General features: G+C 43.1%; 1 protein-coding gene across 1 annotated transcript in view; it reads left to right on the top strand.

The window, feature by feature from the left end:
- The window catches only part of PIK3C2G (phosphatidylinositol-4-phosphate 3-kinase catalytic subunit type 2 gamma), a 330,089-nt gene that overhangs the window by 203,531 nt on the left and 111,825 nt on the right, over positions 1-14,733 (top strand). Inside the window, exons 21-24 of the mRNA XM_074938223.1 lie at positions 6,922-7,029; positions 9,320-9,412; positions 12,674-12,803; positions 14,194-14,330. Of these exons, the coding sequence (XP_074794324.1) occupies positions 6,922-7,029; positions 9,320-9,412; positions 12,674-12,803; positions 14,194-14,330 (468 nt within the window). The remainder of the gene's footprint in view (positions 1-6,921; positions 7,030-9,319; positions 9,413-12,673; positions 12,804-14,193; positions 14,331-14,733) is intronic.

The following is a 14,733-nucleotide window of genomic DNA, read 5'->3' as shown; positions in this document are numbered from 1 at the left end:
ATAGTAAATAGCTCCATATTTTGAATAAAAAGTCCCCCAAAGTTTGTGCTATTCTGCACTCATGTACACATTTATTGGTTTGTTTCTTTTTGTGGGAGGAATGTAAACTCTGCCCTCTAATTAGTAAATCCCAAGTAAATGTGTGTAAATCCCAAGGCTAAGCTTCTTAATCGTATACAGTGAGTACCGTTCCAATCTTCCACTTTGCCTTGGCAAAGCAGATAAACACCTCAGCATTTGTGGTAGTCTATATACTTAGCATAGTGGTCACCAAGAAGCCTATAATAATGTAAGTATTTGTAAAGGCACAGCCACAACTGAAAACTATTTTTAATGAGCTGTAATACCTGAGCCAAGTTAATGTCTTTGGCCCATATTCATATCAAAATATCCATAACCTTTTGAGCCACGTCACTAAATGTGGCCAAGGATGATGTCTCCAACATCCATCAATCTATTAACCAAGGTAAAGCCCAAAACTCTTCTGAAAATGTTTACCTTTTGAACTTAGTTTGCTTATAGCAGGGAGATCTCAAGACTCTAGTGCAGCAGTTCTCAAACTTCAGCAACCCAAGGACCCCCATTTTGATGTAAAATTTTCAGCCCCCCCCCAAACCTCCCCACTCAGGCCTTGTCCTGCCCCTTCTCCAAGGCCCCACCCCCTGATCACTCCATCTACCCTCCCTCCGTCGCTCGCTCGCTCTCCCCCCCGCACCCTTACACACTTTCACCAGGCTGGGGCACAGGGTTGAGATTCAGAAGAGGGTGTGGGCTCTGGGAGAGAGTTTGGGTGCAGGAGGGGGTGCGGGCTCTGAGAGGGAGTTTGGGTGCAGGCTCTGGGAGGGAGTTTGGGTGTGGGAGGAGGTGAGGGGGATGGGTTCTGGGAGGGAGTTTGGGTGCGGGCTCTGGACTGGGGCAGCGGGTAGCAGTGTGGGAGTGGGTGAGAGCTCCAGCTGGGCTGTGCTTACCTCTGGCTGCTCCCAAAAGAGACTGAGGGGGGCAGGGGGTCTCTGTGCACTGCCTCTGCCCTCAGGCACCACCCCTGCAGCTCTGATTGGCTGCAGTTTCTGGAGTCAGCACTCGCGATGGGGGCAGCGTGCAAAGACCCCTTGTTCCCCAGGGCCTCAGGGACATGCTGGCAGCTTCTGGGAGCGGCGCAGAGCCAGGGCAGGTAGGAAGCCTGCCTTAGCCCCACTGCACTGCCAGACGTCTAGCTTGCAGGAGGCACTGGGCAGGAGAGGGAGGAGTTGAGGGGGAGGAGTTGATCAGCAGGGCCTGCGGACCCCCTTGGAAACCCCCAGGGGCTTGCGGACCCCAGTTTGAGACACACTCCTCTAGTATTTAGTGTCTCTTTAAAAGTTTAATGTTAGATCTCTGGGAGATGCTAAGTGCTTCCTTTGAGATGCTGAGCATTCTCAATTCTCAACAAAGCCAATGGGAGCGGAGAGTATTTAACATCTCAAAGAAGGCACTGCCCACCTCCCACATCACACCTATTAATAGATAGAAGATGTATCCCCTGTTCCAAAGGGCTTGGAGACTTCTCCTCCAACATATGCAGTTTGCATGACGCTCAGGCACATTCTAACTTTAGCCCACATGGTTACTGAAGTAGCCATTATTGTTACTTAGCTGACGGCTAAACTCTTTTTTGCTGAGATCTCAACTAGACAGACCAGAGAGCCAAATAAAGTTAAGACCTATCACTGCATGTTGTCAGAGTCTGGACTCTGTTTTGCCTCTACTAAGGACTCAAGGATTTTAAAAAGAGAGAGAAAAAACTTAGAGTCATAGATTTTGAGATCAGAAAGGACCATCGTGATTATCTAGTCTGAGCTCCTGCACAGTGCAGGCCACAGAACTTCACCCACCCACTCCTATAATAGACCCCAACCTCTGGCTGAGTTACTGAAGTCCTCAAATCATGGTTTAAAGACATCAAGTTACAGAGAATTCACCATTTACTCTAATTTAAACCTCCAAGGGACTCATGCCCTGGGCTGCAGAGGAAGGTTAAAAAAAAAATATCTCAGGGTCTCTGCTAATCTGATCTGCAGGAAAATTCCCTTCCAACCCCAGATATGCTGATCAGTTAGACCCTGAGCATGTGGGCAAGACCCACCAGCCAGACACCTGGGAAAGAATTCTCTGTTGTAACTCAGAGCCTTCCCCATCTAGTGTCCCATCACCGGCCATTGGAGATATTTGCTGCTAGCAGTTGCAGATCAGTTACATGTCATTGTAGGCAGTCTCATCATACCATCCCCTCCATACATTTATCAAGATCAGTCTTGAAGCCAGTTTTTGCCCCCACTGCTCCTACGGAGGCTGCTCCAGAACTTCACTCCTCTATCTTCGCCTAACTTCAAGCCTAAACTTGCTGATGGCCAGTTTATATCCATTTGTTCTTGTGTCTACATTGGCGCTTAACTTCAGTAATTTCTCTCCCTCCCTGGTATTTATCCCTCTGATGTATTTATAGAGAGCAATCCTATCTCCTCTCAGCCTTCTTTTGGTTGTGCTAAACAAGCCAAGCTCTTTGAGTCTCCTGTCATAAGATTGGTATTCAATTGCTCGGATCATCCTAGTAGCCCTTCTCTGCACCTGTTCCATCTTTCTTCAACTTGGAAGACCAGAACAGCATACAATATTCCAGATGAGGTCTCACCAGTACTTTGAATAATGGTACTAACATTTCCCTAACTCTACCGGAAATACCTCGCCTGATGCATCCTAGGACTGCATTAGCCGTTTTTCACAGCCTTTTTCACAGCCGTTTCACATTGTCATCCTGTGATCAACCAATATACCCAGGTCTTTCTCCTCCTCTGTCACTTCCCACTGATACGTCCCCACCTTATAGCAAAAATTCTTGTTGTTCGTCCCTAAAAGCATGATCTTGCACTATTAAATTTCGTCCCATTTCTGTTACTCCAGTTTTGAGATCATCTTGTCTGATATTCCAGGTCTCGTCTGTATTGGCAATTCCTCCCAACTTTGTGTCATCTGCAGTTTTATTAGCACACTCCCACTTTTTGTGCCAAGGTTATTAATAAAATGTTAAATAAGATTGGTTCCAAGACCAGTCCCTGAGGAACTCAACTAGTAACTTCCCTCCAGCATGTCAGTTCACCTTTCAGTGTGACCCATTATTGTTTCTGCTTTAACTGGTTCCTTATACACCTTTCAATTCTCATATTAATCCCCATCTTCTCCAATTTAACTAATAATTTCCCATGTGGAACTGTAGCAAATGCCTTACTGAAATCCAGGTAGATTAGATCTACTGCATTTCCTTTGTCTAAAAAAATCAGTTATCTTCTCAAAGGAGGAGGTCAGGCTGGTCTGGCACAATCTGTCTTTTGTAAAACCATTTTGTATTTTATCCCAATTCCTGTTTACCTCTATGTCCTTAACTACTTTCTCTTTCTAAATTTGTTCCAAGACCTTGCATACTATTGAGGTCAAACTAGCCAGGCCTATAGTTTCCCAGATCTATTTTTTTTCCTTTTCTTAAAAATAGGAACTATATTAGCAGTTCTCCAGTCATAGGATATGACCCCCAAGTATACAGATTCATTAAAAATCCTTGCTATTGGTCTTGCAATTTCATGTGCCAGTTCCTTTAATATGTTTGGATGGAGATTTTCCAGGCCCCCCGATGTAGTCTGATTAATCTGTTTGAGTCTGAATTCCACCTCAGCTGTGGTAATTTCTACTTCTGTATCCTCATTGCCATGAGGCACCCTGCCACTACCCCTAAGCTCTTCAGTAGCCTCATTAAAAACTGAGACAAAGTATTGTTTAGGTTTTGGGCCATCCCTAGGTAATCTTTAATCTCCACTCCATCCTCCGTGCTTAGTGGTCCCACTTCTTCTTTCCTTCTTATTTATATGGTTATAGAACCTTTTACTATTGGTTTTAATTCCCTTTGTAAGATCCAACTCTGCTTGGCTTTTGGTAGTTCTCACTTTATCCCTACACTTTCCGACCTCCAAGAGGTAGCTTTCCTTGCTGATCCTTCCCATCTTCCATTCCTTGTAGGCTTTCTGCTTTCTCTTAATCACCTATTTGAGATGCTTGCTCATCCAGCTTGGTCTGCAACCCTTCCCTAAGTATTGTTTCCCCTTGCTTGGGATGCAGGCTTCAGACAGCTTCGGCAGCTTTTACTTAAAGTAAATCCAAGCCTCCTCCACATTCAGATCCAGGCCACTTCCCTAACTAATTGCCTTAATTTTTAAAGCTAACCCTTTTGAAATCAAGGACCCTACTTGCAGATCTATTTTTTGTTTATCCTTCCATTTAGTTTAAAATGTATTAGCTCATGATCACTCGAACCAAGGTTGTCCCCTACCACCAGTTCTTCTATGAGGTCCTCACTACTCACCGAAACCAAATCTAAAATGGAATCATCTCCTGTTGGTTCAGCAACTATTTGGGGAAGAAATCTGCCAGCTCTCACATCCAGGAAAATCTGGGCCCTACTGTTAGTAGTAGCACTTGTCCTCCAATCTATATGTGGAAAGTTAAAGTGTCATATAATCACACAATTCCCAGTAGTATTTATTTCATTAAAAACATTAGAGGTCTCTTTCCATATCCAAATTAGATCCTGGGAATCTGTAGCACACCCCAAGCGCTATCCCAGGAGAACCACTAGTAGCTTTCTTCCCCAAAGTGATTTTGGCCCAAACAGACACTGTCTTATCAATTCCGTCACTTCCAAATTCTTTACAGTCCACCTCATCATTGATATACAAGGCTACCCTACCACCTTTGCCTTTTTCTGTCTTTCCTAAACAGCACATACCCTTCAATACCTGTACTCCTGTCATGACTACTATTCCACCACGTTTCTGTTAGCCCCATAATATCTGGTTTCAGTTCCTACACCAGTAGCTCTAGTTCCTCCATTTTCTTACCCAGGCTCCTTACATTGGTGTACAAACATCTTAATTGTTGCTGCTTTGCTTCACCCACGTTCCTTGCCCAATTGGGTACAGTCATTCTACTGCCAGTGTCACCTATTTGACTGGTTTCAGCACTATCCTTCCTCTTAATGTCCATTCTCCATTACTGTTTCCTTTCTTACTTGATTTTCCTCCCTTTCAATGTTAGAATCAGGCATGGAGATTACATGAGCATTTCCCAACCATCTCCCCTGAACTCCTACTTTAAAGCTCCTTTAGTCAGTTGTGCCAGTCTCCATCCCAGAAGTCTATTTCCCTCCCTACTCAGGTGGAGTCCATCCCATTAATGCCTCCCAGTGGTCAGACATCCCAAAGTCCTCCCTATAGCACCACTGCCTGAGTCATCTGTTGATCATCATAATCTTGTCTTGCCTTCATTCTCCTCCTCTAGGGACAGGCAGAATCCCACTGAAGATGACCTGAGCCTTCATTTCCTTAAGCGTCTTCCCCAGCCTGGGGATTCTCCCTTGATATGTTCCAGTGAGAATCTAACAGTATCATTTGTTCCCACATGAAGGACTATCAGTGGATTCTTTCCTGCTCCCATTAGGATCCTCTTCAGCCTCAGGTCCACATTCTGTATCTAAGCTCCTGGAAGACAGCACACCCTTCTGTTCTCTGGATCAGCTCTGGTGACAGGCCTGTCTGTTTTTCTTAGCTGGGAGTCACCAGTCACGTAGGCCTGCCTTTTCCTTGTGATGGTGTGATTCTCCAGCGTTTCTCCTGTTCTTTCTGGCTGAGAGTCCTTTTGTCTTTTATTTTCCCTTGCAATCTTCTGCGAGTCTTCCTGTATCCTCCTGGGGCTCTGAACTCTGGGTATCTCCATTGGCTCTTCCCCTCTTCCTGTAGGACTTATAGGACTAGCTGCTCTTCTTTCTTCCTTGTCCTCCCTCCTTCAGTTACAGCCTGATCTGCCCCTTCTTCATTTTCCAACTCAGCAAACCTGTTCCCTATCCGGTCTTTTCCTCGGCTTGATTCTTGTAGCCACATGCTTCCACTGGCCACTTTCCTCAGCCAGAAGTCTTCCCCACCGAGTTCTTCGGTCCAGCTTTCATCTGCGAGTCTTAGCTTTTCCCTTCAGCCTCCATTTTCCTTTGTTCCATCATTTGCTCAAATCCCCTTTGAAACTCAACCATAGTTTTCACCTGCATCTCCAAGCCTTGGATCTTCTCATCCATCAGTACTATCAGGCAGCACTTCATACAAATGAAGCACTTTTCAGGTACCTTGCTCCAGGATCATGTACATTCTGTAGCTTCCACATCCCTGGTCATCTTCATTGTCTCTTCCAGTGCTTGGGTCACTGCCACTGCTGCCTCTGTATCTGTCTTAGCCTTCCCACCTAAAATCCTGCCAAGGAAAAAGAAAACAAAAACAAAACAAAAACCCAAACCAACACCAAAACAAAACCAGAATGCCCCACTTAAACGTCGAAGAAAAAGACACAATGATTTGCCAGAGCGAAAGAGTGTGTGCCATTATAAGAAGAAAGCAGTAGATGTGTATGACACCTTTTTGGTACATCAGCTAGACCTCAGAGACCAATCAAGAGGCCGTAAAGCCAGAAAAACCCAAACCTTGTAATTGGCATACCCACACTTAGCAAGGGGAGGCAAGGCAACAGTCCTGAAGCAATAAACCACCCATTGTGAACTTGGTTAGAGAAAAATGTCATAAGAAAAAAATGCTATTCAGAACAACAGGTGCGTAGCTAAAAAGCCCCCAAGGAGGACACTGTAGACAACAAGGGCACAGACGCAGACCATGATCACAATTCTTAGTCTCAGTTACTGCACACTGGTGCCATCCCATTAACTCTTATGAGGCTGCATTGGTATTACTAAGACCAGAAATTTGATTCACTATCTTATTAAAATATAGCAAGAGAGTCGGCAATTAAAAAACTGCTGTGATGTTGTTTCAAGTTGTCATAATGATTGATCTCTCACAGGAGGTGCTAAAGATGGAAATCAACAAACTTAATCAGTTCTTCCATGAGGTAAATGTTTGCCGGCTTCCCCTGAATCCTGCACTTGTTGTACGAGGCATAGATGCAGATGTAAGTCCATTTTACTCTATAGAGTATTTTATTTTTAGAGTAATGAGTACTAGGGAATGAACTGTTGTATGAACTAGGTCATGATCCTGCAAATCTTTACATATGAGTATCCCCTTTAACGGTCGGCATTAGACGGGGTCACATAGGCAGCCATTCACAGGACTGATATTTTTAGGGATGCCTTCAGCCCAGCTAGGGGGAGAGGTGGTATTTGCCGATTTAAGTGTCTCTCTCTCCCCTTACAACATCAGTGTGGCAACAGAGACTCCAAATTGTGACTAGCATGGTTCCAGCCCGGCTTTTCTCAAAGCAGCTTTTGAGGGGAATGGGGTATCTGCTTCTTTAAAAGTGCCCCCTGAAGCAGCAGCTGGTTGCTGCCACACCAGTGCAGATTCTTGCTGGCAGCTTTTCCTCCCTGGAACCTGACAGCTTTTGGAGATGAGGGGTGCTTAGCTGTAGCACGGCCCTCCTCCCATTGAACCTGTGAGATTTTGCATGGTAAATGTTTGCAGACTCAGCTGCCTGTGCTTACCTGTGCAAGTTATCCTTATTAAAAACTACTGCTGAATGGAGGAAACTTGTGTATTGTTTCATATGTTTGACTTCATTGACCAGACTGCCAGGACTGTGTCATTCATGTTTTATCAACATTATGACATACAAATGTTACACCAGAGGATTCAGTGTTGTTGGGGGAAGACGTACCCAGCCACAGGGAAAATATAATATGTACAGATCTGAGGGGCTTTTAAAGTTATAGCTCTATAATTACAGCACTTTGCGCTATAATTTTGCTCTGTGGCCCATAACCCACAATGGACCTGATCTTGAGAGGAATTGAGCCCTTCAACCTTCTTTTGACCTGTGGCTCTCCCAGTAATGGCTCTTCAGACTTGATGTCGATGAGAACTGAAGCTTCTTAGAACCCAGCTGGACTGGGCCAATTGTGGAAGACTTAAAATCAGAAGAATTTTGAAGCTTACTCTTTCTCACTGCTTTCAGATTTTCCAGGAATAATGACTACTGGGGAGGTCTCTAACTATCCAACTGAGCTATTGATACCACACCAGATTGGCTTGACTAACATTAAATCTCGATTGATGTATGTGTATGTATTCATTTTCTTACATCAGTTGTTCTTTGTCTGCAGCCACTAGACTGAAATGCATGTTATATTTCATGAACTCTAACATTTTTAGAGTACTCCTAATAATCAAACCATAATTCATTTCAGCATTGTCTACTGGTTAAACTAAGAGTCAAGCCTCCAGGATCCTTTTCCAGCTCGACCACTGGTGCATTATCGTACATTAACCTGTGGCAAAATCTTTCAGTCACTCTGAGTGAAATCCTTGCCCCACTGAAGAAAAACTCCTGTTGATTTCAGTGCAGTCAGGATTTCACCATCTGTGCCTCAAATTTATTCATCTGTTACATAGTATAATATATAGTTCTCAGACTTCACATGCATGTACAGAGGCTTAAGTAATTTTTCTAATATACTTTGAGATCCCTGGATGAAAGGCAATATATAGCTGCCTATATTATAATTTTTCTTCAAATTTTCCACCCTTGCATACACCCAGTGCTGATTTTAATGGGAGCTGTGGGGTGCTTATTATTTCTGAAAAGCAGGCCATTGCTTTGTCTTTCTCAGTTTTTCTCTTTTTATAGTGGTGGTGATAATACTCACCTAACTCACAGGGGTTTTCAAAGCTTAGTTCATTAATGGTTTTAAAAGCCTTTTGAGGTCTTCAGGTGGAAGGCGCTATATGATGCCAACAGTTAAGGTTTAAGATAGGCTCCAAATAATGTAGGTTATGATGACTGGAATTTGCTGCACTCCTCACCCAGGCTTAGAGACCCATTAAAATTAATGGGTGATTTGCCTCCATAAGGATTGCAGGATCAGGCTAGCCACTGACAAAATAAGACCAAAAAAAAAATCTTTAGATCGCAGTGTTCACAAGTGCATTGCAGCTTTTGATTGGGTCTGCCTGGCATCACTTTGGTCTTTCCAGTCCCAGCCAAAATGTAGCAGTGAATGACCTGGGGAAAATAAAAAATAAGTTTGAACATGATGGTAGAGATGGGCAAAGTGTCAAAGGAAGCAGAGATTCTTCTTTTCTGAACCAGTTCAACAATCTCTAATATCAAGGACTATTATTTTTGTTACCTGTGCTGCGGATAAATACTTCAAGACGTCACGTCTTCTCAGGGAAATGTTCTACTGCTTTTAGCCTATCATACGCTATATTTAATTTTATGTCTGTATTGTTTTTTTCTAAAGGCATGTTCATATTTCACGTCCAATGCTTTTCCATTGAAAATCTCCTTCATCAATACAGATACACTTAGTAGAAACATCAATGTTATTTTTAAGGTAGGTTATTCATACTACTAACCCCCAGTTCATTTTGTATACAAAATGTGAATTTAATACTCATTGAAAAAGAAACCTTCAGATCTTGTGCCTGAGGTGTTTGATTTGGCTGTGCTGCTCAGTTTTCATAATCCTATTTGATGCTAGATGTTTAAATACAATATATTAAGGAAATATATTAAAGCATCCAAAGTTTTGATTGGTAGAAAATCAAATGCATTCTAGGAAAACAATGTGTGCTTTTAACTCAGTGGAGCCCACCAGGCTAAACAATAAAGGATAACATAGTGTAATTACCTTCTTGAGGTCTAAGGACAAAGTCCAGAGAAATGACTGTTCAAGGAAAGGACTTTATTGTACAGTAGCCCTGTCTAGCAGATAAAATACTACCGTTCTAAAGATTACATTTGGCACAAAACATATAGGACTCAATTCTGGCTCTCCAAGTCAGAGTTAATGTGATGGAGTAGAGGTGCCAAGTGATCAGCCCATTCCCATCATGTGGCATGGCCCCTTAAGATTTGGAAAGGTCTGACGTATATACAACAACTCAGGAGATAGTTAGAGAGAGGAACCAGTCCTGGGAATGAGTGGTGCTTGGGAGGAAATCCTGTCCCTGTGTCTTTAAAGGCTGGGGGCCAGGAGCCTTGCAAAGAGTCAAGAGAGAGGCTCCCTTCTCACCCAACCAACTGGGTTTTAGGAAAGGGACTGGCACAAAAGCTACCTTCTCCTTCATGTTATAGCAGGGCTACCACTAGCAGGAGAAGGCAGCCTGCTGAACACGCTGCACCTGATGACTAACTGGGGGGAAAGGGCCAGCTGAGGGAGAAGCTGGCTAAGGGTGGTAGTGGGGGAGAGCAGGGAGTCTAGCCCTTCCCCCCGCCCTTAGCCCCTGACCAAAGCTGGGTGGCATAACAGCACACCCGCTTCCCTGCTGGCATGATGAGGGGTGGCTGGGCCAAATTTGAATGGCCTTGCAACTCTGTGTGCCTGCTTGGGCCCTCTGTGTCTCAGTCCTTCTGGCACCCATGGATGTCAGGCCCTCCCAGTCCCCAGGGAAAAACAGAGTAGGGCTGCGTTCAAGAGGGATATCTCAGAGCTGGGGGCAGATCAATGTGGGGGGAAGAGCACTGGGCTGGGTGGGGGAGCACAAGCAGAGTTGTTGTGGAGCTGAATGTAAGAGGGAGAGCACGGATCTGGGTGCCAAGGCAGCATGAGACTGCTTAGGACTGGGTATTGGGAAGCGGCAGGGGAGAGTTCAGGGGTGGAGGCGAGGTGTGGGACTGGATTCAGGGCAGTGGAGGGAGAGCTCTGGATTCCCACCTTAGGAAAATTCTGGTTTCATCCCTGAGAGAGAGGGAGTGCATGTTTTGAACCAATCTAGTCAAGGTAATTGATTGAAAGAACCTTGAATGGTTGCTAAGTGCAACGTACCTGTAGGACCATGAGCGGCCACAAGGGGTGTGCTGGAGAGCTCTGCCCCATGACAATCATGTTGTGGAATGATAGAGGAGGTACACCACCTCAATAATGGGATGGATTCATCGCTGGAGTAACTCCATTGTTGTATTTGGAATTAAGCCGAGGATGGTCATGTTTCCATACACAAAGAGAAAAAACATATGCCTTCAGGCTAAAATTACTTCTGTTTCAGATTAAGAGAAACAACAATGCATCCGATGAAGTGAGCTGTAGCTCACGAAAGCTTATGCTTAAATAAATTGGTTAGTCTCTAAGGTGCCACAAATCCTTCTTTTCTTTTTGCGAATACAGATTAACACGGCTGCTACTCTGAAACAATAGGAAAGCCTCCTTGAGAAAGCATGATATGTGTGTGTGAGAGAGCTCTCTGTATGGACCACAGCAACCTGAAGAGCACAAAATGGTTGCTGCCTCCAAAGATTTAAGGGTTAGTTCTTAGAAATTAGAAGGTGCCGTAGTTAGAAAACAGAAGCCTACAAATTTCATGCTACAGACCCCACCTGGGTGAAATTTGCATTTTATGCACATATGGCCCAGGAACAGGAATATCATTTCTGGCCACACTGGAGGAAGCACACTCATCTTCCTTCGTTACCTTTGGAAAAGGTGTGTACCTGGCATTACTTACATAACAAACCAGGGGCTTAAAGTGGAAGGAGAGACAGGTGCCTCGTCATCCCACCCAACGTTCACCTCTGGGGCAATGAACACTGACAGCGATGCCAATAGTGTTACGAAGTTCCCTGCACCTTCTCCCATCCAGCATACCTGTGTAGCAGCAGCCATAATTTGGCTCATAATATGCTTCATTATTTGTAATAGATAATGCTTAAATAAAATGGTAACTGTTGTTTCGAACAGTGGTGAGCAACCACAGGAAGAATTCTCTTCAGGTCTGGCTGCCGAGCATAATTAATTGGAATCAAGATAAGCTGTAAACAAAAGGGAAATGGATTTTTTAAAAAATAGGGGGAAATTGATGACCTCTCGTTAAATGCATGTAGAATAGGATGCTTCTGTAAAAGGAACATCATAAAGGAACAAATCATTGTAATGTAACTAAAAGCTAGCAATTTTTGAAAGACTTTCCTGATGAAAGCTTGAAAATACCAGTAAAATCCAGATGCAATTTGGACATTGAGGGGGAGGGGATGAATAGCAGAGCTTTTGTTTTACGGGCTATTTACCCAGCTACGGTAGAAAATAATCCCTTCATTAATTACAAGACGCAAAGTCAAATTTCTCTAAGATTGTTGATCAACAGACTCCATGTGGGGAGCAGTCACCAACACAATGCTGTTTGAAACTGGATCTGAATCATGTTAGGGAAACCATTTGTACGTGTAATAAGGTTGCCCTGTAGTCTGCTACAAATACCGAGTTGTGATGTGTAGTGTTAGGCCAAATACTTGTACTCTCATTCCTGAAAAGGGATCTGCTATTGGATGGATTTTGAAATGTCACTCAACAAAGATCCAAGCTCCCAATTGCATTTGAAACACCAGTAATTTCCATGTGAGTAATAAACTGAAAGGTTGCAGCAAGAAAAAGGGCATATGGTACTGTTAGTGTGGTTGCCAAAACACTTCTTGTCTGTATAAATCATCCCATTCTTTCTTCCTTCTGATACAGTATGAACACTCTGAGCAAAACTACAGGGGTTTACTGTAAAATGAAAGTAGCTGGGGTTTTTGGCCTGGAAAAAATCCAAAAGAGATAGAAAAGTGTCTCTCTTTGGGATTCAAGGAGATACACAAATTTCACGTGCCCTTTTCACAGGTTGGAGATGATCTACGTCAGGATATGCTGGTTCTGCAGATTATTCGCGTGATGGACAGAATTTGGCTTCAGGAGGGACTCGATATGCAAATGATCATTTATAAGTGTTTATCTACAGGAAAAGGCCAAGGTCAGTACAGATTAGAAAGGATGCATATGTCATGTAAACCAGTAATACACAGCACTCCTCCCTTCAGTATTTCTCTTCGCAGGTGTCTTTTTCTTTTTCTCCTTGGAGGGAAAAGAGTGCTCAGAACCTCCCTCAGTTGGGTCCTAAACATCTTTGTAGATTTAGGGAGGGTAACTTCTTCTTTTTTTCCCTTCAGAAGAAATACAACCCAAGTTAGTGAGGTTTTGTAGCAACCCAGGCCTGAATATAAAGCCTCGGCATCCACAACTGGTCTCAGACTCTCAAAAAAACCTCCCACTTAGGCACCAAATAAGAACTTTTGAAAACCTGATCAGAAGTATTGCAGTGGGAATTATTGGGTGCTGAGCTCCTTTGCAAATCTGGCCCTTTTTTAGGTGCCAGCTATAGACTAATAAAGTTCCAGAAACCCCCCAGTGTTGTTTGAAATACCACCCTTGCTGTTCACGCTGCTTAAGGCAAGCTAGACTCTCATGAAAGCTTTATTTATAACTTTCTTTTATGGTTGTCGTAACAAAGCCATAGCAACGATGCCAATTACTTGTTAAAGAAATTTACTGATGGCAATAGACTTTTTTTTTTTTACTGACTCTCTAAACCGTTTTTTACTGAAAATAATTCTAGCACAATAAAGAGCTGAAGTATCCAGATTACCTACAGTACAGAAATGAAAAATACAGCATTTGCGGCTTTTTGAGCCACACTGCAGAGAAAGCTTGGGGAATGGGAGGCCTGCAGGAGCCATGGCGGAGTCAGGGATGATGGGAACTGAAAAGGGATCCTCTTCATCCTTTCTTTCCATGAACAAGGCAGAGCCAGAAGGATTCCCCTTCAAAAAATAACCATAAAATATTATATCTGTAGAAGGAAGATGCTATAATTATGGTCCGTCCATTACACTAACTCTCAATTTGATATTTTTTAAAGGCTACAGGGAGGACATGAGAATAAACCCTGGATGTCTGTCTATCTTAGGTACTTCTGTGACCAGAGTATCTGAGCACCTCACAATGTTTTTCCACACAACATTTTGAATCTTGCTAAATTCTTGGACTCCATGATGTCATGTGGCAGTGAACTCCACAGTCTAGTGCATTGTGTGGAAAAGCATTTCCATTGATCCTTTTTAATTTGTTACCTTTAATTTCATTGAATAGCCCTTTGTTCTTGTTTTATGAGGCAGGGAGAAGAGAAACTCCCAATCTTCCTTTTTCTATATCATCCAATACCGTGTACACTGTTATGGTTAATTGAAATGTGTGTATAATTCTCTCCAGGGGGTGATATGATACAGTGTGATGCAGATTAATAAACACTCTGCCCCCTTTTTAAAATTGTGAGTTTTTCATGTGAACTCCTTCTCTCTGATTAGGACTTGTGCAGATGGTATCAGATGCTACAACTCTAGCCAAGATCCACAGGGAGTCTGGATTGATAGGACCATTGAAGGAAAACACAATTAAAAAATGGTTCAGTCATCATCATCCTTTGGAATCAAGTTACCAAGAGGTATATTAAAATGGAACATTGCATAAATTGTTTATTTTACAAATGAAAAAGCAAATGGTGATGTGCACAATCTCCTGGAGTCAGGGAAAACAGATCACACATACCATCAAATCTTCTTAAAAGGCACATCCATTTCTTTGGCCAGATTGCTAGGGACCAGATTCAGTGCAGTGTTTTTTCAATAACAATAAGAAAAGTCAGGAAAATACCACACTTGGAGATTCAATGGTGAGGTAAGAAGTTGAAGATAAAATTAAGTAAATAGATACTGAACCTAGAGGGTTTTTTTTATCCAGATAGTGAGATGTGGTGTTTTATATATAATCACACACAGAGTATCTTTTTCTGTGCTTGAAAATGTCACACTTTTAGAAAACTGTATTTCATTGAATTCCTCTAGTAA

The sequence above is a fragment of the Natator depressus genome, chromosome 1 (genome assembly GCF_965152275.1).
Source record: "Natator depressus isolate rNatDep1 chromosome 1, rNatDep2.hap1, whole genome shotgun sequence".
NCBI classification, from domain to species: domain Eukaryota; kingdom Metazoa; phylum Chordata; order Testudines; family Cheloniidae; genus Natator; species Natator depressus.
This window is presented reverse-complemented; position numbering and strand designations above follow the sequence as displayed.